Source organism: Rhinopithecus bieti, unplaced genomic scaffold, assembly GCF_001698545.2.
Source record: "Rhinopithecus bieti isolate Rb0 unplaced genomic scaffold, ASM169854v2 scaffold_12151, whole genome shotgun sequence".
Classification (NCBI taxonomy): Eukaryota; Metazoa; Chordata; class Mammalia; order Primates; family Cercopithecidae; genus Rhinopithecus; species Rhinopithecus bieti.
In genome coordinates this window covers 79,615-103,338 of record NW_016807233.1, presented here as the reverse complement: position 1 = coordinate 103,338, position 23,724 = coordinate 79,615, and the positions used below count along the sequence as shown (strand labels likewise).

The 23,724-nt window shown below is 44.4% G+C and overlaps 1 protein-coding gene across 1 annotated transcript in view; it reads left to right on the top strand.

The window, feature by feature from the left end:
* Positions 1 to 19,169, top strand: part of PCP4 (Purkinje cell protein 4) — a 61,619-nt gene extending 42,450 nt beyond the window's left edge. The window contains exon 3 of the mRNA XM_017880694.1: positions 18,757 to 19,169. Within this exon, the coding sequence (XP_017736183.1) occupies positions 18,757 to 18,884 (128 nt within the window). The 3' untranslated portion in view covers positions 18,885 to 19,169. The remainder of the gene's footprint in view (positions 1 to 18,756) is intronic.
* The last annotated feature ends 4,555 nt before the right edge of the window (positions 19,170 to 23,724 follow it).

Below are 23,724 nucleotides of genomic sequence, written 5' to 3'. Positions count from 1 at the left end.
TCGCCCGTTAGCCATTTCCCTGGTTGCAGTGCCCCTCAGCTGCTTGGCCTGAAGTCCTGCCAAGAAACCTCATCTGACTCTTGGTTTGCTTAGGAAGGGTGGAGCTTGGGTGCATTCCCAAGTTTGTTCTGTCCCTGCCTTTCTGGGCTTTACTCATTTGTTCCTGGTTCACCTGCAGTGAATCATTTTATCTCTTTGGGTTGCAATATTGTATGATGACATTGTCTTTGGGCTCTTGTTAAATTCTGACTCTATGATTCTGTGGCTATCTCTTTCCTAGGACAGTGTGGGACATTTGACTTCTTTTGATTTTATTTTCTGTAAGCATCAAGGGGATATCGCCTATGTGTCCGCAGGAGAAATACGATGATTTTTCTTGGTGGAGGAAGAGGAGGGGAAAGTAAAGGCAATGGTTGGAATCTGAATGGGATGGTCACTGGCTGTGAACACAGGATAACAAGTAGTTATTTTTGTTGAAATAACTATTTCAACAAAATGGGTGAAAATGGGAAATTACAACCTTTCCTCTAGAAAAACTGCATTTCCAATATCTGACAGTAAAACAGGGAAACAGGGTTTATTTTCCTGGACCTTTCTGTAGTGTGAGTCCAGTTTTGCAAGGAGGCTGGCGCCCCAGTGACTGACCCCGAGGTGAGCACAGGTGTAGACAACAGTGGTCCACTCGACACAGAAACACAAAAGAAGTGGGTGCCTCTCTCTGGGGCAATTGGCATACATGAAATTAAAGTGTGACTGCGATCTTTCAGGCAGAAGGTAGCCAACATTCTTTAGAAACTTTATCGCCTTTTCACCTGTGGGCCTCGTCAGTGTCACCTGGTACCAACCAAACACTACAGGAAACCTCTGCCAGAGGTTGCCGGAATAGGTGCTCCCCAGCCCCGTGGCAATGGAATACTGAGTTATAGCGGTTTCTTGAAAAATCCTCACTTGTCTTTTCTATAAATCTAGCCTATTGTCACCTTAAATGATGGCTATGTGTGGAAGAGTTGAACTGTAATTTTGAAATTATAATCCAGACTTGTTTGTAGAAGAAGGAGATAGGGTTTCAGAAGACAAGATGAGCTACCTGCAGATAAAATGTTCACTTTTATTCTATTCACACATCTCACAGTTGAACTAAACTATAAAACGTTGCCAATTACCTATCTGGGCTAGAAACGGCCTATTAGATCACCCCGGCCATTCACAGCTGGTGAAATATAACTCCCTGTTGTGTATTTCCTCAGTTCAGCTTAAAATGACTTTACCAAAAGGTCAGATGCTACTGTTCCTGGGAGATGTTTTCAATCTCTAATAGTCTGATGTTAGACATTTTTTTTTTCTAACATTCTAAATTTGTTTCCCCCATCAGTTTCTTGACATCAGCCTCTGTTAATGCTCCCTTGAGCCATGGCAGCCCAAAATGGGTATTTTATCACTGATGAGATTTTTGGTTTAGACGGAAATGCTTCTACTACCTCTGCTGATAATTAGAATGTGTCAAGGGATGATATTTCATTGTTGGTGTTTGGAAGGGTTTGTTTTCTTTTTTAAACGATTTCCAAACTGATTAATTTTTGACCCTGTTGCCTTGATCCCAGAAAATTTCTTTCTGTCTTTGAAATTTCTTGAAAGGAATAAGAGTAATCCACTTTATTTTTGGTTTGTAAAAGCTTTTTGGATAGAGATGCTCCGATGGCACCCACAAAGGACAGGAGCCTCGCTCTCCTGCCAAGATACCACATAAAACAGGCCCTGGTTAAATGGTCACATGTCAACAGGCCCCATCTGAATTCTGCCTAGGTGTTCATCTACCTGAACCAATATACAAAAAGTCTGGCACTTCAGAACTTTTCACAACCCAGGAAGCACTTCCCAATGCCATTTTTCGGGGTGATTAGGTGTCAGAGCATTATTATGTTAATTAATTACTTAATTTTTTTAGAGACAAGGCCTTGCTCTGTCTCCCAGGCTGGAGTGCGGTAGTGAGATCTTAGCTCACTATAACCTTGAACTCCCAGCTCAAGCAATCCTCCCGCTTCAGCCTCCAGAATAGCTGGGACTACAGGTGTGGGCCCCCCTCTGGGTAACTTATTTTTTGAAGAGATGAGGTCTCACTATGTTGCGCAGGCTAGTCTCAGACTCCTGGCCTCAAGTGATCCTCTCACCTAGGCCTCCCAAAGGAGGACATTATTACTTGTTGCTTAAAACTAACACCAAAACTCTACTATAGTTAATCTTTTTGATCCAGGTTACTATATGTGGTTCAGCTACTTAGTCTAGATTGCCCCATAACTTTACTTCTGGGGTATTTAATTTTATTATCTTTTTATAAATATGAGAACCCATCTTTCTGATAAGTAGAAAAAGGTACAAAGCTTAAAATGACCCATCTTTAAAAAGCTATTTCCAATAAATCAGCAAGTGCCTGGCTATGAGCTCTTAAGATAGTGCTATTTTAAAAAAAAGCAAATAGAAGTGCTATGTCTTCTCTCCAAACCTACCAAGAGAAGGGATGTCAGGGACTGTGGCTGTGGATTAGGAAACCAGAGATTGTGAAGTTTAATTGTCACATGGCTGGCCGTCCCTAGAAATCAGCACCCATCTTTGTTCAGATATAAAATACTCATTTACAAATCTGGGCACACTCCTCTAGGCAAAAGCTCTCTCTGTCCTTATGACAATGTTCTGACGTAGGATGCCTAGTCATGTTCAGCATGTTTGAAGGGTATTTTAAAACATGGGACATCAGAGTCATATACAGTGGTGTCTATTTCTGCTCTGCCGTTTTCTTACCACGTATGAAAATGTATAGCATGAAATGAAACACAGGACCCATGACTGAATGGAGATTCCAGGTTGGTGGTAGCCTTGGGCTTGAGATTTTGAGCAGTGATGGGCGTGCATCAGCTCAGCTGCATGGTTGGACCTGGGATGGACTTGGCTCTGGCTTTGCTTCACAGACCCCCTTTGGAGGTGCCAGTCAGAGAGTTGTACCCCACGTGAAATTCCAAACACAACAGACCCATCTACTGAATAGTGTTGTGCATTTAAAAAAGCTTGTAATCCCTGGAAATATGCAAAGAAAAACACCTGTTTGCAGGGATTAGATGCTCAGGGTGAAGAACCAGGGTGGGAAGTGCTCTGTGAGATAGCATAGCCCAGCAGTTGAGTTGACAGGCAAGGCCAAGAAGTACGCAGAAACGTGGGTCACGAAGGATGCCAGGTGCACACACACATTGTGGGAGAAAGGCATTTAAATCAGACAGCACCAAAGAGAATAAAGAGTATTCTTATTCTTTAAGAGTATTCTTATTCTTTATTTAAATCAAACAGCACCAAAGAGAATAAAGAGTATTTGTAAGGAGAAAAGGCCCAGAGTACCCACTTTTGAAAGCAGCTTTGATCCCTTTCTGATGTTCATGTGATGATTTTTCAACCCGTGCTGCTCTTTGCTTTCCCCACCGTTCGTGAAGCTCTCAGGGTCTCTTACCAGCCTTTCTCTTCCTTCTTCACCAAGTCCTGGAACACACTCCATTTGCCTTGGCTTCCACCTTTCCTTCTTAAAGTCAAAATCTTTGGCCAGGCGTGGTAGCTCATGTCTGTAATCTCAGCACTTTGGGAGGCTAAGCGGGTGGATCACCTGAGGTCAGGAGTTCGAGATCAGCCTGGCCAACATGGTGAAACTCCATCTTTACTAAAAACATACACACACAAAATTAGCTGTGTGTGGTTGCATGCACCTGTAATCTCAGCTACTCAGGAGGCTGAGGCAGGAAGAATCGCTTGAATCCAGGAGGCAGAGGTTGCAGTGAGCAGAAATCGTGCCACCGCACTCCAGCCTAGGTGACAGAGCTGTCTTAAAAAAAAAAAAAAAAAAAAAGAAAGTAAAATTCTTTGTAGAATTATGGGGCGAGGAGTATTAGAAGAAACTCAGTGGGTTCAAGTGAGGTTCTTATATTAATTAGGCTAATTGGTTTTCTTTTGAGACTACTTAAAAATGTCCTGTAATTATGATTGCATTTGACTTTTCTTTCTATTTAAAAACTGGGGAACTGTGTGAAATTCTCTACGGTGGTGAAATTTTTAGAGTGTGATGCTTTAAATCTGGTATGTGAAATGTTAGAAGCTGGGGCACATGTGAGTCCTAGAAGGTAGTGAGCACCCTCAGGAGAGTCAGCTGATACCTGGTAAAACCAGGGAATATAAAAGAAAAAGGAAAACTCCAATTATTCCAAAGCTGTGAAAGGAAGAAACAAATGGACCCAGTGCAGAATGAAGGGCGTGGCCTGAAACCTGACTAGGGAGGTCACCATCCCTGGAGCAGGACCTGCTCACATCAACTTCCTGTTTTTCAGGCACTTGAAAAACTATGCAGTTTCAGCAACTGCAAAGGGAAGGGTGTGGAGGGAGAAGCAAATGTCCCACAAGGAGAAAAAAAATAACACGAAGCAGGGAAGCCTCAGAAGGAATGTTGCCAAAGGTTACTGCATATAATGGAAGAATTTCTGCAAAAAAAAAAAAAGTCTCTGGGGTTTTTAAAGCATTAAATGCTATGAAGAAATGACCACCCATTTCAGAAACTGAATGAATGCATGTAAGCAAAAGACAAATGTGCAGTTCAGGGAAAGAAATGAACCCATCCAATGCACAGTAAAATATATGTGAACTTCTATTATTAACTTGAAATAAAATGTTTCCTGATGAATTATACACTGATTATCACATATGTGTAGAAGATGAGGTTCATGTAAAAGAAGCTGAAACCCCAAGATAAAAACTGCTTACACAGTACAGAGGTTATTTCTCTCTCATATAGAAGGAGTCTGGAGGTAGATGGTCAAGGGCAGTCTGTGTAGTTTCAAGGAGCATCAAGCATCTGTTACTGTTTGGCCATATTTGGCGTAAGACTTCTAACTTACGGTTGAATATGGCTGCGTGAGCACCAGCCGTTGCACCTACCTTTCAGCCAATAGAAAACAGATATGAACAGAGGGGAAAAAATGGGCAAGGGGTGTCTGTCAATTTTATTGTAAGATTTCTTTTTTCCACTTACGTCATATTGATCAAATCCTAGTTGCAGGGCCATATCCGACGGTAAGGAGGCTGGAAACTGTTTTCTGGATAACGACGTGCTCAGCCCCAGATCAGGGGTTTTATAACTAAGAAAAAGGGGATAAACAAAGGCAATGAACAGACTCAGCCACAACCCCTTTCTGCTCCTGGAGTTTATTGGGTACTTACAAGCTGGTTAGCTTGCACAGAGGGGTTATCTGAATTGTCTGATGACTAATTTGTCCTCTGTCCCTCCAATCAGCCTGAAGAGATTTTTTTCTTTTTTTTCAAGTTTTCCTAGTCAGAGTGTGAAAAAAGGCAAACTGTGGCTTTTCTGTGGTTTGCTGTTAGGGCAGCTAGCTGCTGATTCCTGTGAAGGAATTTCAATTCTTCCCGTGTGCTCAGAGAGGAAGAAAGCATTTGGTATGTTATTCCCACTCCCGAAAGAGTTCTCATTTACCTACTTTCCTTCAAGTTATTCTCGAGTAAATATTATTTTCTATGTAAATAAACTAAAATCTTGCAATCTGATCTCTAAAAGCACAAGATTACCTCTTTTCTTTATATAATTTTCTCTCCTCCCCTGGCCCCAGTGTAACTGGTTATGGCTATAAGAGGTGGTGGTGCAGACAACAGAACCTACTCTCGTTGGATTTGGAAGAAAGGGCTTTTATTACAGGACATTTAATAATTTCTGGCTTGGTAAATTTTCCTCCATCCCTTTGTTTTGAATCTATGTATGTCTTAGTTCAACCATTGCTCAACCATTGTGGAAGACAGTGTGGTGATTCCTCAAAGATCTAGAAGCAGAAATACCATTTGACCCAGCAATTCCATTATTGAGTATATACCCAAAGGGATATAAATCATTCTGTTATAAAGACACAAGCACGTGTACATTCATTGCAGCACTATTCACAATAGCAGAGACATGGAATCAACCTAAATGCCCATCAAGAATAGACTGGATAAAGAAGATGTACGTATATGCCATGGAATACTATGCAGCTCTAAAAAAGGAATGAGATCATGTCCGTTGCAGGTTCATGAATGGAGCTGGAAGCCATTATCCTCAGCAAACGAACACAGGAACAGAAAATGAAACACCACATGTTCTCACTTTTAAGTGGGAGCTGAATGATGAGAACACATGAATGCATGGGGGAGAACAACACACACTGGGGCTTACTGGGAGGGAAGCATCAGGAAGAATAGCTAATGGATGCTGGGCTTTACTACCTAGGTGATGGGTTGATCTGTGAAGCAAATCGCCATGGCACACGTTTACCTATGTAAGAAACCTGTACATCCTGCACATGTACCCTGGAACTTAAAATGAAAGTTAAAGAAAAAAAAATTTCTGGGAGGCAGAGAGCTCAGTCTAGATGGTGTCCAGTCAGAAACAATTCATATGGAAGATATTTAACTACACGATAGATCTTTCTAGCAGTCGCTCGACTGCTCCTAATGTTGCCTGGCATGTGCCACCAGACAAAGGACCCTGGGATGTCCTCACAGCTGCCCAAGATAAACCCAGTGCCTCCGCCTCAGGGTTTGCCAGAAGTCGGGATCTTCCTGTGGTTGACTGCCCCCTGGTGCTCACTTCTGCCTCTCAGATCCTTCTAGTGCACCTGCCTGGCCAACCCTAACCTGCGCAGCAAACTTCCACCCCGAGACATCTGGGAATGATTTCCTCCAGTTTCTCAGCCTGGTGGTAGATGGAGAAGCTGGAAGGAGGGTGCATTGGGCAAGCCTGGCTGCCAGCTGCCATCTTGGGCAATGCACCCCTGCATTGGGATGGCCCTCTACTCCTTACAAACTGTGTCCCTGCACATGCTCTCCAGAGAAAAACTAGCGTGGGCAAGGATTTGAACCTCAGGAAGGCAAATCTGACCACAGTCAAGAGTCATGACTTGAATTCAAGCTACCCCTAGTCAAGCTGTTTCTCGTCATATCTCACCGATTGTCTTAATTTTTTTCTTGAAAATGTAGGCATTTGGCTAGTGGTTCTGGGTGGAATTGTGTACTCCCTCCCTATCAAATTCAAGTGTCAAAGCCCTAATCTCTGTGACCTCAGAATGTGACCTTATTTGGACATAGGGTCTTTACAGAGGTAATTCAATTGAAATGAGATCCTCAGGCTGGGCCCTCATCCAGTCTGGCTGCTGTCCCTATAAGAAGAAGAGATGAGGACACAGACACTCACAAAGGGATCCTCCTGTGAGGACACAGGGACGCCATCTGCAAGCCAGGAGGGAGGTCTTAGGAGGAACCTGGTCTGCCAACATCTTAATCTTGGACTCCAGCCTCCTGGATGTGAGAACATAAATTTCTGTTGCTTAAGTGACACCGTGTATGATACTTTGTCGTGACAGCCTAAGCAATTCATACAAGTAGGAATAAATTTTGCCTTTTCAACAGAAAAATTAGTATTTCTTCAGTGGTGATTATACCTTTTTTTTGTGCTCTTCCTCGCTTAATAAATTTGGAGGAAGATCTGATCTCATTAGTCCTCATTCTGTGCAATCGATACTCATGGATCTGTGCTCATTTGATTATCTAGTACCGCAGAGGGCATTTTATATAAGCCAGGGTGCTTCTGGATGGAAGCCCGAGAAACAGAATAATGGGAAATAGATGACTGAGAGGAGCTCACAGTAAACTCTTACTTTTGGCTCACAAGTTAGGCTTTGCATTAATCAGAACTTGATTTGAACAATCGAAGACTGTGGGTTTCAGAATACTTCTATTTTAGGACAAAAGAGAATTGTTCACTCTTGGAAAAAGCTTTAAGTTCGGTCTTGGAAAAAGCTTTAAGTACCAAAGAAGGCACTAACTTGGCAAATGGAAAGCTAGAAGAAATGAGAATTGTGTTTTTATTTGATTTGGGGAATACAATAGATGCAGAAAGTCCTCTTGCCTGGGCCTGTTAATGCCTGAACTTGCTTATTAATCTCGGCCTCTTAGCACAGACCTGGAAAATTGCAGTTCTCCGCATCAGCAGCCCCCGTTCATAAATACGGAGCCAGCAGGCAGGAGCGAGAAGTGGCTCTGGGCTGTGGGGCTGACTTGTTGGAATCCCACATGACCCAAGCTGCAGAGGGACTGCAACTCAGGAAGTCAGGCAGAAAGACACAGTGGCTCTCTGCATGCTTTGTTCCCAGCTTTTTAAAGAGCTTATGGTCTTTTGTTAAACTGACATTTCATAAAGTGTGATGCTGTATGCCAGCATTATTAGGTACTACGGGTATAAACTGATTGTTACAATTTTTTTTCCTCTGGAGGAATTGACCTTTTCTCTAACACTGGACACCTTATTCTCTCAGTATATCTTGATCCAATGTGAGGTGTAAAGGATAAAATTCTAATCCTTACTTGCTTTGTTACCTGTCTCTGGCTTTCTCTGCCTCCAGGGCAAGGGTTTGGGGTCCTTAGGAAGGAATCTCCACTCCTTCTCCTTGGCCAAGTGGCCTTGGTGTGGGGGAGAGGATCCCAGCTAAGAGGGCCTCAGCAGCACAGAACTCTGCATCAGTTAGCTTAATTATATCAAGGGCAACACAGCTGACAGATATTAATTCTTCCAAAGTTAATATCATACTTTGAAAGAAGATAGGACGTTCTAAGAACCTTGGCATTAAAATACTCCAATTGCAAGGCATACTTAAGTTAAATGACTTATTTCTTTATAGCGTGCTAAAATTTAGGTCCTTTATAGTACGCTATGTGCTGCGACTCCTAATGAAGGCAGACTCCTACTCGGGACTATTACATCCCAATTTACTGCTTGGGCACAAATTTCTGATCTACAGGATTAGGCATTAAGAGGTCATTCATTTCTATCAAATCAATCTTAAAATATGAAGAATGATAAGTATGTAAATTAAAGCATTTACCTGTTTGTGTGGTGTGTATGAGTGTGTGTGTGGTGTGATGTGTGTGGTCTAATGTGTGTATGTGTGTGGTGTGTGTGTGTGGTGTGTATGTGTGTATAGTGTGATGTGTGTAATGTGTATTTGTGTATGTGTGGTATGTGTTTGTATGTGTAATGTGATATATTTGTGTGTGTGTGGTATGTTTGTGTGTTTGTGTAGTGTGGTGTGTTTGTGTGTGGTGTGTATGAATGTGTGTGGTGAGGGTTGTGTTTGTGTAGAAGTGTGTGTGGTGAGGTGTGTTTGTGTATGAGTGCGTGCATGTGGAGTGAGGTGTGTGTGTTGGTGTGTGTGTGGTGTGTGTGTAGGTATGTGTGGTGTGTGTGTAGGGTGTGTTTGTATGATGCGTGTCATGTGTGTGTGTTTGGTCTGTGTGTGGGATGTTTGTGTGTGTGGTGTGTGTGGTATAGTGTGTTTGATGTGTGATGTGGCGTGATGTGTGTGGTGTGTGTTTATGTGTGGTGTGTTTGTGTGTGATACGATCTGTGTGGTGTGTGTGGTATGTTTGTGTGTGGTGTGTGTTGTGTGTGTGCTATGTGTTTGGTGTGCTGTGAGTGTGTGGGGTATGGTGTGTGTGTGGTGTGTGTGTGTGTGAAGTGTGTATTTGATGTGTGATGTGGTGTGATGTGTGTGTGTGGTGTGTGTGTGCAGTGTGTGGTGTGTTTGTGTATGTGGTATGATATGTGTGTTTGATGTGGTGTTTGTGTGGTGTGTTTGTGTGAGTGTGTGTGGTGTGTGACTGTGTGATAGGTGTGGATGTGTGGGTCTGTGGTGTGTGTGTGGTGTGTTGTATGTGTGTGTGTCCGTGTGTTAAAAGCTGCTGTCATGACTTACTGATGGTTCCTCCAATGACCTTACCATGATGACGTGAGAAATGATCTTTCATCATTGTCAACTGGGAAACAAATAGATTTGAGGGTTTCCTTTCCCAAGTTTAGGGGTTAATATATTTTTGAATTGTGCTGTGTTTCAAACTTTTTATCCTTTCTGGGACTGTTGCAGGATCCATGAATAGCTCTGTCATGCCCTAGGTGAATTTTCATGTTCGTTAATTTCCTAGGAATTTATGTTAATTATTTGAAGCCTGCCACTTAGATTGTGAATGCACAGATGAAGACCATTTTTCTGGAAGTGCTATTTCCCACCATCCGTGAGGAGCCCTGGCTGTCGCCCCCATCTTGGTTGGTGTCACTGTGGGGCTGTGCCTCTCCCAGGATGACTCCTTGGCAGAGGCCCCACCTGACAACCTTACCTCACACTCGCCAGCGGCCTGCTTTGCTCTTTGAGTCTCTGAAATTCTATTACTGATTTGTGCATTTACCTTTCCATTTGTTTTCCTGAGGAAGGAGGGGAGTAGGTTTGTTCTCTGTTCTCTCCCAGCCCCCAGGACAGGGATGGCTCTCTCAGACCACTCGCGGAACGCATGAATTTGCTATAGTTCCCCCAGACTGCCTGGTAAACCAGCAGATTTTGCAAGCTTGTTGACTGTATTATGTGTTTAGACTTGGACCATCCAAGAGATGCTTTTCCCCCAGAGCTATATTAACTGGTCCATAAAGAAGTCTGTCAACTTGGTCTACATCTAAGGACATGAAGTAGCATAACACCATAGAATGAAAACACGGTTTGGAACAAGACCCGGATCCCAAGTCAGGCTTGGCCAGTCTTCACAATGTGATCTTAAACGAGGCCCTCCTAGAATGAGGATGATGAATGTTTCCCTGCAGCTCTCATAAATGACTACGTGAGTCCAAACTACAGACTACAGAAGCCCAAATTCTCTATGTAAAATACAGAATCATAAATGTAGATTCTTTATAATGTAAAGCTACTTTAAAACCTATGAAGCCCCACAATTAGGTCAGGTGCTGTTATAGGCTGAATTGTGTCGTCTCCCCACCCAAACTAATATGTGGAAGCTCTAACCTCCAGTACACCAGAGTGTAACTGCATTTGGAGATGGTTAAAGAGATGGTTAATTGATTAATGTTAAATTAATGTCCTCATGTGGTGAGGACACAGCAAAAAGGTGGCCATCTGCAAGCCATGGAGAGAGGCCTCAGGAGAAACCACACCTACTAATACCTTCATCTCCAACTTCTGGCCTCCAGAACTGTGGGAAAATAAATTCCTGTTGGTGAAGCCATCTAGTCTCTGGTATTTTGTTATGGCAGCCTGAGCAAACTAATACTCTTCTCGACAAGTATCTGCTGATGGACTATGGGACTGATGTGAGAACCTCTGCTGCAGTACCAAACTCTGTTTTATCAGAATAGATAAATGCAAGTGGAATTCTAGTTTATCAAAGCATTTTTCTGTTCTTTGGATTTTCATGACAATACCAGAGACTTAAAAAAATAGAGACAGGATCTCGTCATGTTGCCCAGGCTGGTCTCAAACTCCTGGGCTCAAGTGACCCTCCTGCCTCAGCTTCCCAAAGTGCTGGGATTACAGGTGTGAGTCACCGTGCCTGGCCCAGAGACTCATAATATTCATTTGGGATTGTCTTCAACTGGTAGTGTAATAGTTCCTAACCTTTATATTTATGAGTCTCTATTTTACATTTGCCCATCAAATGATCTGTAAAAGAAAATCTACTTGAGTATATGAGGGAGGATCTATTTAATGCTCAATAAGGAGTGGTTTTTATTGCCATTCCATCTTTAAGAAGGGCTACCTGAGCTTTCTCTTATGACATAATAAAACATATAATTGCAGAGGCCTCCTTCTATTCAGTTTCTGTGGGGAAAATGCAGTATTTCAGGAAAGTAGCATAAGAAATGTCTATACTAGTGCAAAGTTTAAACTTGAATAGGACTGTTTTGCTTCCTAGTGGAGGTTGTGGCAGAACTGAATCAGGGGACGTTCCAAGCCTCAGGGAGCATCATTTCTTCATTATTCAATGATAATTGGCAGAGCTCTGTGTCAGGTCCTGCTGGTTTAATGAGGTTTCTGCTCAGAGGGAAAAGCCTCATTGCTTGGAGCCATTTTGCAGCTACACTCTTTGTTGAGAAAGGGCAATGTGACAGGTAGACAGGTAAAGGACAGGTAGCTACATAATGTAGCAGTTCATGTAACTGCCCAGCCTGATAGATTTTGATTGTCACTTCCTTTGAGGTGAGATCTTGCAGGTGATGGACTGGGCTGAAGTCTGAAGGGCTTGTGAGAAATAATGGCACTCCAGGCACACAGGATGTTGAATCATGGGGCTGTTTTTTTGAGCTATAATGATCAGTAAGTCGGGTTTCCCCTCGCCTTCTAGTGGAGTTGGAATTGCTGTTCTCTTACATCAAATCTGCTAATTGGCATGAATATCCTCTTGACTATTCTGTAATCAGCTTGAGAATTTCAGAATGTGCAGAGTGGGAAAAGGTCGAATTCCAGGACCTGAGGCAAATACAAGCAATGACAACTGTGAAGCCCTGGACAGCTTACAAGGTATTTTGATGAAATACTTCTTAAAAGGAAAAGCCGTGGACAAGTCAAATTTAGTGGAGTTAAACAAAAGAATGATTCCAGAATTAGGCATCTCTCTGAACCAGAACAGGTTCTCAGAACTCCAGCCTGCCACGTGGTTAGGCAGCTTTCATGGGCAGAAAGCAGACAGGAGGCACCGAGGTAGTTTAACTGGTTACAGAGCAGCATTTTGCCCTGTTGGAGTAAGTTGTCCACCTGTGATTGACTGAAAATGGGCTGCTGTGATTGCTGGAGATCCCACTATTTGTTGACCAGAGCGCACCCGTACAGTACTCCTGAGTTAGGCTTCTAGTTAGTTTTTGTACTAAGTAAGATTGTAGTTTTTATTTGAGGATCGGAGTATGGAGGCATCCTTAGGCCAAATGTGATTTAGTCTAACCTGCTGCTTGCTCAGGCTGAAAAGCCACCATTGAGACTGGGTGTGGCCAAAGTGATGTTCCAATACAGGCGGCAGAATCCTACGTGCAAATGTCAGGAAGAGGCCACCCACTCCAGACCCAAGCCTTCAGACATCTGTGTGAAGGAGCAAGTGGAAATATGACAGAGATGATTGTACTGCAATCTGGACATGACAATGGCATTCGTTTCGTCTGTACCACTCATTTAGATGCCCTGCCCCCACCTGGACACAGAAGCTCTGCAAAGGCTTCTAGGCCACTAGGAGGGCATGGCGCGTGTCCTCGTAGCTAAGGAGAATGTCCTTCTGCATTGTCCAAGCTTTACAGTGACTTGACTTGTGAATTGTGGACTGTATCGGTCAGCAGAGGGAGGTCTCTCTTTTGAACAAATTTTTTTTTGAGACGGAGTCTTGCTCTGTTGCCCATGCTGGAATGCAGTGGCGTGATCTCGGCTCACTGCAAGCTCCGCCGCCTGGGTTCACGCCTTTCTCCTGCTGCAGTCTCCCGAGTAGCTGGGACTACAGGCACCCGCCACCACGCCTGGCTAATTACTTGTATTTTTAGTAGAGACAGGGTTTTACCGTATTAGCCAAGATGATCTTGATCTCCTGATCTTGTGATTCGCCCGCCTCAGCCTTCCAAAGTGCTGGGATTACAGGCGTGAGCCACCGCGCACGGCCAAATTTTAAGGATATTCTTTCTGCCTTGTATTTCTGAGCTAGGGCCATCTTGCAACAAGCCCAGCAAACAGCTGACCACGATGGCCATGTGGGCGGCCATGATGGAAAGTGCCCCCTTCCTCCTTGGGTTAGGGCCTGAGTGATCCATGAATCACACCACTGAGCAGACACAGACACCCTGAGGCTGGAGAGCCACCTTACTGCCCACGTCCCCTTCACTGGCCTTTGCAGCTCTGGCCATGCCATGCCCAGTACAGTGTGGCTTGTTCTTTAAGGTACAATCGAGTGTTGATCTGAACATAAACCTAACACTGGGAGCCAGGTAGCACAGGCTTCTGTTTTCTAGATGAGAAAACTGAGCACCAGAGAAGCTGAGAACCTTTTCCAGAGTCACAGAGCAGTCAGAGGCAATTCCCAAATTCAGATTTTCCCCGGACTCCACACCCCTGCTTCTGCAGGGTGCCTCACTCCATGTGGGGAGTATCTAAGTGTGAGGAGAGAGGCAGCCTCTCATCCCCAAGGAGAATGAGGGCTTTGGCTGCTGGGACACGAGGCCTGTGTTTTTTGTTTTTGTTTTTGTTTGAGACAGGTCTCACTCTGTTGCCCAGGCTGGAGTGCAATGGTGCAATCATAGTTCACTGTAGCCTCCACCTCCCAGGCTCTAGTGATCCTCCCACCTCAGTCTTCCGAGTAGCTGGGACTGTGCTCAACCCTGTGTAAAAATTAGCTGCCACCACTTCTGGCTAATTTTTAACTTTTTGTAGAAACGGTGTCTCCATGTGGTGCCCAGGCTGATCTCGAACTCTCACCTCAGCCTCCGAATATGCTGGGATTACTGGCATGAGCCACCATACCTGGCCCCAGGTTTTGTTTATTCCCTGGCCAGGCGTTGGTGGCAGGCTCTGTTCTAGGCAAGGAGGTGCTTAAAAACCTGCCCGGAGCTTCTCTGGCTTTGCTGGGTCCCCACAGCCTCCTCTGGGGCCACAGGCACTGGCCCAGGGGCATGAGGGCACACCTGTGCCTTCCTCTTTTGCTGTGTGCCATCTGCCCTTAGACGCCTGTGCCCCTCTTCTCTCCATCCTGCCTTGAGCGTTTCCCAAGACTTTCCCCCATGAAACAGCAGTGCTTCCTGACGTCATTCTCAGGTGCCAGGTTTTCCATCTTCCTTACGATGCCACCTGTGGGCTGTGCCCCTCTGGCTGGTCAGACAGTGGCTTTACCAGGACGGCTCCCAGCCACACGCCCTCCTTAGAGGCCCATTGAGACATTCCTCCATGACAATGCTGCAGGGAGTGAGGACAAGGACTCGCCTCACAAACTGAAGTTAAATGGTTACCAAGGAGGGTACCATGCTTGGTTAGTCCTCCAGATAAAAGTATGCATTTGACAGCTGCCTAGCATGTTAATGAATGGACTCACTTGCAATCAACAGTTTTTAATTAACACCTACTGTGTGCTGGGTCCTATGTAAACTGTTGGAGCAAGGCAGACAAAGTCCCTGGGTTCACAGAGCTCACACTCTAGTGTGGGAGACAGAGGACAAACCAGGGAAGGGAAGAGAGAAGTAAAGTAACGGGTAGCGATTGCATCATAAAGAACTGCAATGCAGGCTTGAGGGTGTGGCGTGCTCCTAGGGCGCATATTTGAAGAATGTCCTCTCCTAGGGTCTGCAGTCTCCCCAGCAGGCATGGCCGAGGGCTTCCCTGTGGTGTCAGCAGTAGAAAGGGCCCCCTGTGCTGGCAGTGGGTCCCCACCTCTGCCTGGGAGTGATGGGGCTGGGGAGGCTCCTCACAGGGCCACTGTGCTCCTGTGGTCTTGTCACTATCACTGGGGTCATTCTTGGGGAACCTTGGCAGTCTCCAAGGCCCTGAAGAGTGGTTCTGGGCCTGGCTGTGGTCCTTTCCCTTACTCTCCTCCCCTAACCTCGTGCCTTCTGAATCTGGGGTATTTAGAACTGTACTTTCCTGACTTCCAGGGCCACAGGCCATTTGTATTGAACCCTGTGCCACCGAGTCTAATTGGTTGTCCCTTCTCCACTACAGTCGGGTGCCCCGTTCTCTTCCTTACACACTCGTGGCTGGCTCAGTGGAAGGAGCTCCTGTCACTCCTCTAACAACATCTGACCCACCCCCAGGACTGGCCTATCTGAAGTATACACAGAAAGTAGAGCTTCCTTAAATGTCAGTGGTTTCTTCATTAAACAATGTAATATTTTTCAAAAGAGGAATCAATCGATCACTTTTGGCTGAGATATTAGTTTAAGATGTAAGTGCAAAATTGATTTTTGTGACCTGTCCTCACTGTTTCAATATGTATTTCCTTAATATACATAATTTTCAGAGTCTTCATTTGTCATTTGTCAAAAAATAATATTGCTGCTTTCTTCCATTATTATAAAAGAGAAAAGATGAATCAGGCCCTTTTAAAACTTCAGATTGCAGCAACATTTTAAATTTGAAAGAGTAACTTCCCCTCCTCCTTGGAATCAGAGTGAATTTTTCCCCTTTGCACTCATTGTACAGTCGATGCAAGGATTCCTCTGGGAGTAGGAAGATTTGGGACTATAAACCATCTTATGAAAAATGACAATTCCTAGTGCTATAGATGCTACCTAACCAAGGATGTTATTGGTCCTAAAGGGTTTATTGCCATCAGCACAAACACTGGAGCCATTTGCATTTTGGGTTTGCTAGACACTTGCTCTCCAGTTCCAGGCTCATGTGATAACATTAATTAACCACTTTTAAAGCATCTACTTGAGCCACAGGAAACTTTTACTTCTCCCAGTGATCCTACCCCTTATGGTTCTCCAAAGAAAGGGCCCTGGCAATGTAGAAGACAATGTGAATAGCTACCTGGAGTGTGAGAAACAGTTCCACTTGTCTCTCAATCATTTGGGCTGTTGTGGATTAAGCGCCCCCCTCCCCTGCCTCTGAAATATTCCAAAACACTGGTGCAGTCAACATCTCTGCTTTTATGAGCATTGGCAGCAAGTTTGAAATAGAAAACAACAGTTCTCTGATTTGGGTCATGGCTCCATCAGTCCTACAAGGCTTCCAAAGCCAGAGTTGACGTTCCCTCCTGTTAGGTGAGGGTATGATTGAAGGGCTCCAGGTAGAAGCTGCTTAGGTGCTAGGAAAATTGAAAGGAGGCTGCTTCCGGATCTGCAGAGGAAATGTTACCCAACCAGATGCATCTGAAATAAGTGCTGATTCTCATCTATCTATTACCTATCTGTATCTATCTATCATCTACTTATGTTTGTATGTATGTATGTAGGTATCATCTACTTATGTATATATGTATGCATGTATCTAAGTATCCATTCACCTATCTATCCATCTATCTATCTATGTCCATCTGTTGGTCTATCTATCATCTTCTATATCTATCTATCTTTCTGTCTATCATCTTCCATATCTGTCTATCATCTACTTTTATATATATATGTATGTACGTATCTAAGTATTTATCCATCCATCCACCTATTGATCCATCTATCTCCGTCCATCCATCCGTCTATCTATCTATCTCTCAATCATCTATCTATCTCTCAATCATCTATCTTCTATCTATCTATATCTATCTATCTATCTATCTATCTATCTATCTATCTATCTATCTATCTATCTGTCTATCTATCTCAAGCAGGAGAATAGGCAGGCCTTACCTGAAATCCTCAAGGAACCCCAGCTTCCTCCACCCTCTCCGATAGAGCTGGTACCTGAGCATTATTATGCAAAGTCCCTAAACAAGGTAGTGGATGATGAACTCAGGCTGCCTGGAGACAGTCAGGAATAGAACCCGTGCCCTGCTCCCTGGCTAGGGCTTTTCCTCTGCCTCAGAATGCCCCCCGTTCTCCCATCTCCAAGCTGGTTGTGCTCCTCACAGGGTTGGCCTCCTCTGCTCTAGGTGCAAGCCCAGGGTGGCAGCGAGGCTCTTGGCCCAGGTCCCAGGAGAGGTGAGTTCTGTCCCCAGTTCTGGTGTGAGGTAACTCCAAGGCCTCCTTTGTCCTTGGATCTCAATTCTGGCTACACCTGAGAGCCTTTTTAAAAAGTGTAGATGTCTGGCCTCCCCGCAGGGACACGGATTTCTCAACATCAGTGTTGCTCTTAGGAGCACCCTTCCCACTGCGGCTGGGCAAGGAGGAAGCCTGGAGTTTGGAGTGGGACCCTCATGCCTGTATTTAAAAAAGAAAGAAAAGGGAAAAGGATGCCTTGATGAATCTGATGTCTACTCTTCATTAGACTATGGGCATTTATTATTTTATTTTAGTTTTTTATTTCCATAGGTGTTTGGGGAGCAAGTGGTGTTTGCTTACATGAGTCAGTTTTTCGGTGGTGATTTGTAAGATTTTGATGCACCCATCACCCAAACAGCATACACTATACACTCTATGGCCATACCACCCTGAACACGCCGGGTCTGATCAGACTAGAGGCCTTTGAAAGACATTTACCTTCCACGACTGAAGAATTTTATTGATTTATTTGTTTTTTCCTTCTTGGCTGCACTGGCCCTGTGCTGTAATAAGGTACACAGCACAGAGGCCCAAGCCTTTGCTCCCTCCTCCACCCCCTGCTTTATATCCTGTCACCGTGCGAATTGGTGAAATCCCTCCACCTTAGTAAGCCATTTGCCAAGCCTACCTCATAGGAACAAGAATGTAAGCTTTGTGAAAGTTCAGTCGAACTATGAAGGTCAAATGGTGTCATCCCATCTTGACGATGATAAAAATGGAAGCCCTGATTGCAACAAGCAAATCTTCCCTGAGAATGACACACAGAATTACACATGGAAACTCAGTGTACGACTTTGCTAACTCAGTCGTTGTGGATATCAGCTACCATTGGACCAATGTCTTAGCAATATTTAAATGGTACCTATGTGAGATAGCAGGTGAAAGTAACAGCACAGCCAATAGTAAAACCATATATCAAGATGGCCATTGAGAACAGAAAATCATGTGTGGAAAGTACATGAAGTGTTGAGACTGTGTCCTTGAGTTTTATTGTCCTGCTCAGGTGGTAGATTCTGAGCTCTGTCAAAACACTCCACTGGATTTTACTTTGTAAATGAGCTCTTGTCCTGGGGTGTAAGTCAAGCCCCTGTGTGTGCCCCAAGGTGGACTCCCTGGCTTCACTTATCTAGTGGGGCTGTCTGCTTTCCTATTTTCAGCTCAGTGACTGCCTTCTGTTTGTGTTTGTCTTGCTGCAGATGGACAGAAGAAAGTTCAAGAAGAATTTGACATTGACATGGATGCACCAGAGACAGAACGTGCAGCGGTGGCCATTCAGTCTCAGTTCAGAAAATTCCAGAAGAAGAAGGCTGGGTCTCAGTCCTAGCGGGAGAGCCCCCTCCTATTCCACCTGAAAACACCAAACTCAACATTACCTGTCAAGAAATTAAAAGAACAACACCCTAGACAGAAGTCATCCACACAGAATCCACACACGCACAGCAAACCTCCAATGCATGTACAGAAACCTGTGATATTTATACCCTTGTAGGAAGGTATAGCCAATGGAATTGTGAGTAGCTTAATCTCTATGTTTCTCTCCATTTTCATTCCTCCTGCAACTATTTTCCTTGATGTTGTAATAAAATGAAGTTAAGATGAGTGAATTCAAGCGTCTGCCTTTCTCTCTCTCTTTATTTTACCCGATGTTAGAGATGACTGTGAGCCAGGTGTCTATTTCCTCCTTCTCTTAGGAGTCAGAGACATAACACGTTGTTTTCTGTTAGGAGCTTTTTTGCTGAGAGTGAGAGATCCATTTTCAGCCATGCCTGCCTCATTCGGAGAGTCCTAAGTGCTGGCTGGCGATGGCAATATATTTTCTTCTTATCATGGGAATAGAGCCCTGCATCCTCCGGTGCCAAAGACTCAGAAGTTTCCCTGGGGAATTATGACTGATCCAGGAGAATAAAATGGGAGAAGGTGATGCGTATGTGTTTGGAGCGTCCCCAGATTTACTCAGCAGACCCATTTCAGATCTCCAAAGGGGACACCCTAGCCTGTTACAGGCCATTCTGTGGCTTACCTGCAGTACTCTGCACCTGTGTGACTCCAGGATACTGGCACCTTCTCCAGACTCCCCAACTTCCTCCATGCTGTGATTTGCCACCCGATTACAACCTGTAATTTAGAGAAGCTATCAGGCTTCTCTTCCGCTCCATCTTCTCCCCCTGCAAACCTTGCAGGTAAACTGTTCTGCAAATCCCAAAGTGGTTTTGTAGGCACTGAGGAGAGGTCCATCACATGGAGAGGACCTCGCCGTCACTGATTCGGGAACCAGTTGGTTGGGTGGGTACCCACCTTGGGAGGCACTTGTGGTTTTTGTTTGAACTTTTCCACATGATAACGTGATGTGTAAGTCACATCTCATCTTCACCTTCCTGAGATGCTTGAGATGCTCCATGACTGCTCTTGTATACTGTGGCACATTGCATGTCTTTCCTTTGCCAGCTCCTTAATGAAGGGTCAAGGTGGAGCATGAAGAATAATGGGAAAACGGGCAAGGGATGATTCCATGTGTGTGCATGGGTGTGTGGATGTAAGGGATGGAGAGTGAGGCATGGGTAGGGCACTGACTGCAGGTGGACGTGCCGCTGTTCCTGCAGCAGGGCCACATTTATTGTCGGGAGGGCACAGGTTGAGAAACACTGTCATGCTTGTGTGATTTACTGTCTCAAAAATCCCTCTGAAAATGTGCATATTTTCTTGTGTAAGGAAATCTCTCCTGCCAGATAATTCCCTGTGGTTGTTAGAGACAGGGAAAACTCATAGACTCTGATCAATTTCCAATCATCAGAGAGCTAAGTAGGATCACTTTGGCTTTGACAACCAGTGAGGGCTCTGAGGGACTCCTGATGTTGGGGTCCCTACTGAAAAGAGGAACGCAGGCTGAGGGGACACTCCAGGAAAAGCTTCCTGAGACAGCAGGGGTACGAATGCCAAAGAAATCAGATGAGTCTCGATGTAGTCTTCTTTGGCATTCCCTTAAGCTACCGATGTAAAGTAAGCCAGGAACAAAACAAACACTTACAAATTTTGGATCAATTTCACCACACCTTATACTTCAAGCACCCCCATCCTCTGACTATTTCACATAAAGGAAGCAGGGACGCTGTCTATACTGGCTGCACTCTGGCTGGTGCTCACCGAAGGCTGACCCCTCTGGAAGCTAATCTGGCTTATAATGAGGATGCTTTCTTTACAGGGGACTCTCCATGCAGAGCAGAAAATTCCAATGGAGTGGTTCTTCCCTATGTCCCCAAAGGACTGGGAATATTCTTTCAGTAACAATGGCCCACTGGGGGAAGAAGGATGAAAGTGGGGTGAGAGACGTGAAATTTGGAGAGGTCCCTCAAAGACTGTGATGTGCCTCTCTTGTTCCCATCACAGGACAGGGGTATAACTGCTTTCCTTTGAGCCACGGGGATGAATTTAACTGTTCACATCCCAGGTAGATTCATGAGGGTCTAGAGCTTCAGCTAACAGCATGGGGAAGATTCCAAATGCGGCCCCCCTCAGCATAGGAACTGGGTATGTTGAGTCTATGGTCTCATAAAACCAGAAGAAGGACGAGGGATTGTGGCTGCAGGCTAGGGAGCACCTTTTCCTTACCATGGGCTGCAGTATTTATTTAGGGTAAAGGAAGGAAACTCCTGAGGTGCTATGGGGTGCCAGCAATTTGGAGTGTCACTAATTCAGTGTCCCTTCAGCCATGTATATCCAACTCCTGCTGTGGGTGTGGACTTGGTGCAGTGGCTGCAAAGCAGGACAGTCCTTGGCAAGGTGCTGTTAGGCTGGTGGACGAGGATAAGCAGATGCTGGAACAGAAGGAGGGTCACAGCAAGGCAGAGCATGGAGAATCAGTCTCTCAAGCCTTCTCCAGGTACAGCCACACTTGGCAGAGAACTGAAGGCTGAGAGGAGTTCCTGGGTAAATAGGGTGGTGGCTGGTGGAGAAGTGTCTGGGCAAAATCCTTGAGAAGGAATTGCCCAGCTTTGCTGTCTCAGAGGCTGAATTTATCAGTGCACTTCAGCCTGGGGGATGTGACTCTGCTCTCTGAACTTGGGGAGGCCAGGAGGCAAGAACCCAAGTATTTGAGACTTGAAACTGGATCCGTCTTTGACTTACAGGTCAGTCAAGTGACACAGAGAAGTTACCTACCTCAAGTAGCCAGTTTCTTTAACAGCAAAGTGATGATAAAATCTTTGTGATAAGGTGGTTGGCAAAGTGTTAGGAATTTAGAATGAGGCAAAATGCATGAGTGTCTGGCTCAGTGTAGGTGTCCAATAAATGTAAGCTATCATTATTGATAAACCCATGTGGTAAAGAGTCAACCATGGCTTCCCTTATCAACATGCAACACACAACACCTCACTCAAGCCACGAGACTCAGTTTCCCTTGGCTACAGCCAGTTGGATCAGTGGTGGGCACCTGACTCAAGGTGTGGGCTCAGCCTGTCTGAATATTTCTTTAGTGATTCTGAATTAACCATCATGGGAGCTGAGTCAGTTAAGATGGAGGAGATGTTGAGTTGGGACAAGGTTGGTGTTGTGACAGGTAAAAGCTGCAAAAAAGGTTTAAAAAACTTTTTTTTTTTTTTTTTTTTTTTTTCCTGCAAGGAGCTGCAAAAGCCCATGTGGAGACAGGTGCAGAAAGAAGGAGAGGATTTGAGACTCAAGGTACACGAGCCCATGAGAGATGAAGAGGTAGCCCAGGTTGAGTTAGTCATTTGGTAGCAATGAATAGAAGCCCACTCATACTAGCTAAAAAAAGAGAGAATTATTCAGGTTTCATAGACATCCAAGAATAGAACATCCAAGACACCCAAGAAAAGAACAGAACACCATGGGCAGGCAGAATTATATTAGATTTATAAATAAACTGGGGCACAGTAGGGAAGAATTGACGTCTTTATATTATTGTTTTTATAGCATTTTGTGACGTTTGGTGGTTTTATAGTTTTCTTCATATAGGTCTTGCACATTTCTTTTTGTTCTATTTCTAAGTGTTTCATGGGTTTTGTAGCCCTTGTAAGCAGGATCTTTTTCCAAAGCATTCTCTAGTAGGTTTTGCTATTATCTCAAAGAACTACTGATTTCTGTAGATTTAGCTCTGTAACTATTCATCTTACTGAACTACATTCCTGGTCATTTTCCAGTGAATATTTTTGGATTTCTAGGTCCTATCACTTGCAAATAACAATAATTTTGTATCTTCTTTCCAACAACTTTTAATTCCTTTCCTTTGTTCTGTCTCATCTTCCTTATAATTAATTCTTGTGCGTTGAGGGAGGCTTGGGCACGATTTCAGTCTCAACAGTTATAGTGACAGACCATCTCTTGGGGTTGTCATTTGCACCTATTTTGGGTTGACTAATTTTAACTTCATAGGATCATCTTTTCGCAAGTTTCATGATCTCTTATTGTACCTTTGAATGCACACATTTTATAGACTGTGGAGATTAACCTAAATAAATTAGTATAATTATAAGGGGAGATTGAACAGGAAGAGTTTAGGGTTAGAGCTTATTTAGGATTTGCGTTTAAGATGAGGAGTCACATAAATGTCATGTCTAGGAGATTTCACTTGATTACAACTCCAATCATGGACAATCAAGGTGGAGTCCCTTGGTCACACTTTTAGCTAGGGATGCTATAACAAAATACCACACAAGGGCGGCTTAAACAATAGACACTTACTTTTCACAGTTCTGGAGGCTAGGAAGTCCAAGATGAAGGTGCTGCTGGACTTGGTTCCTGGTGAGGTCTCTCTTCAAAGGCCGTTCAAAGACGGCCACCTTGCTCCATCCTCACATGGTAACATGGTAGACAGTGAGTGAGCTTGCTCTGATGTTTCTTTCTCTTCTTCTTCTTTTTTTTTTTTTCCTTTTGAGATGGTATCTTGCTATGTTACCCAGGCTAGAGCGGAGGGGTGCAATCTCGGCTCACTGCAACCTCTGCCTCCTGGGTTCAAGTGATTCTCCTGCCTCAGCCTCCCGAGTAGCTGGGATTATAGGTGTGCACCACCATGCCCCACTGATTTTTGTATTGTTAGTAGAGATGGGGTTTCATCATGTTAGTCACGCTGGTCTCAAACTTCTGACCTCAGGTGATCCACCCACCTCAGCCTCCCAAAGTGCTGGGATTACAACCAGGAGCCACCGCGCCCA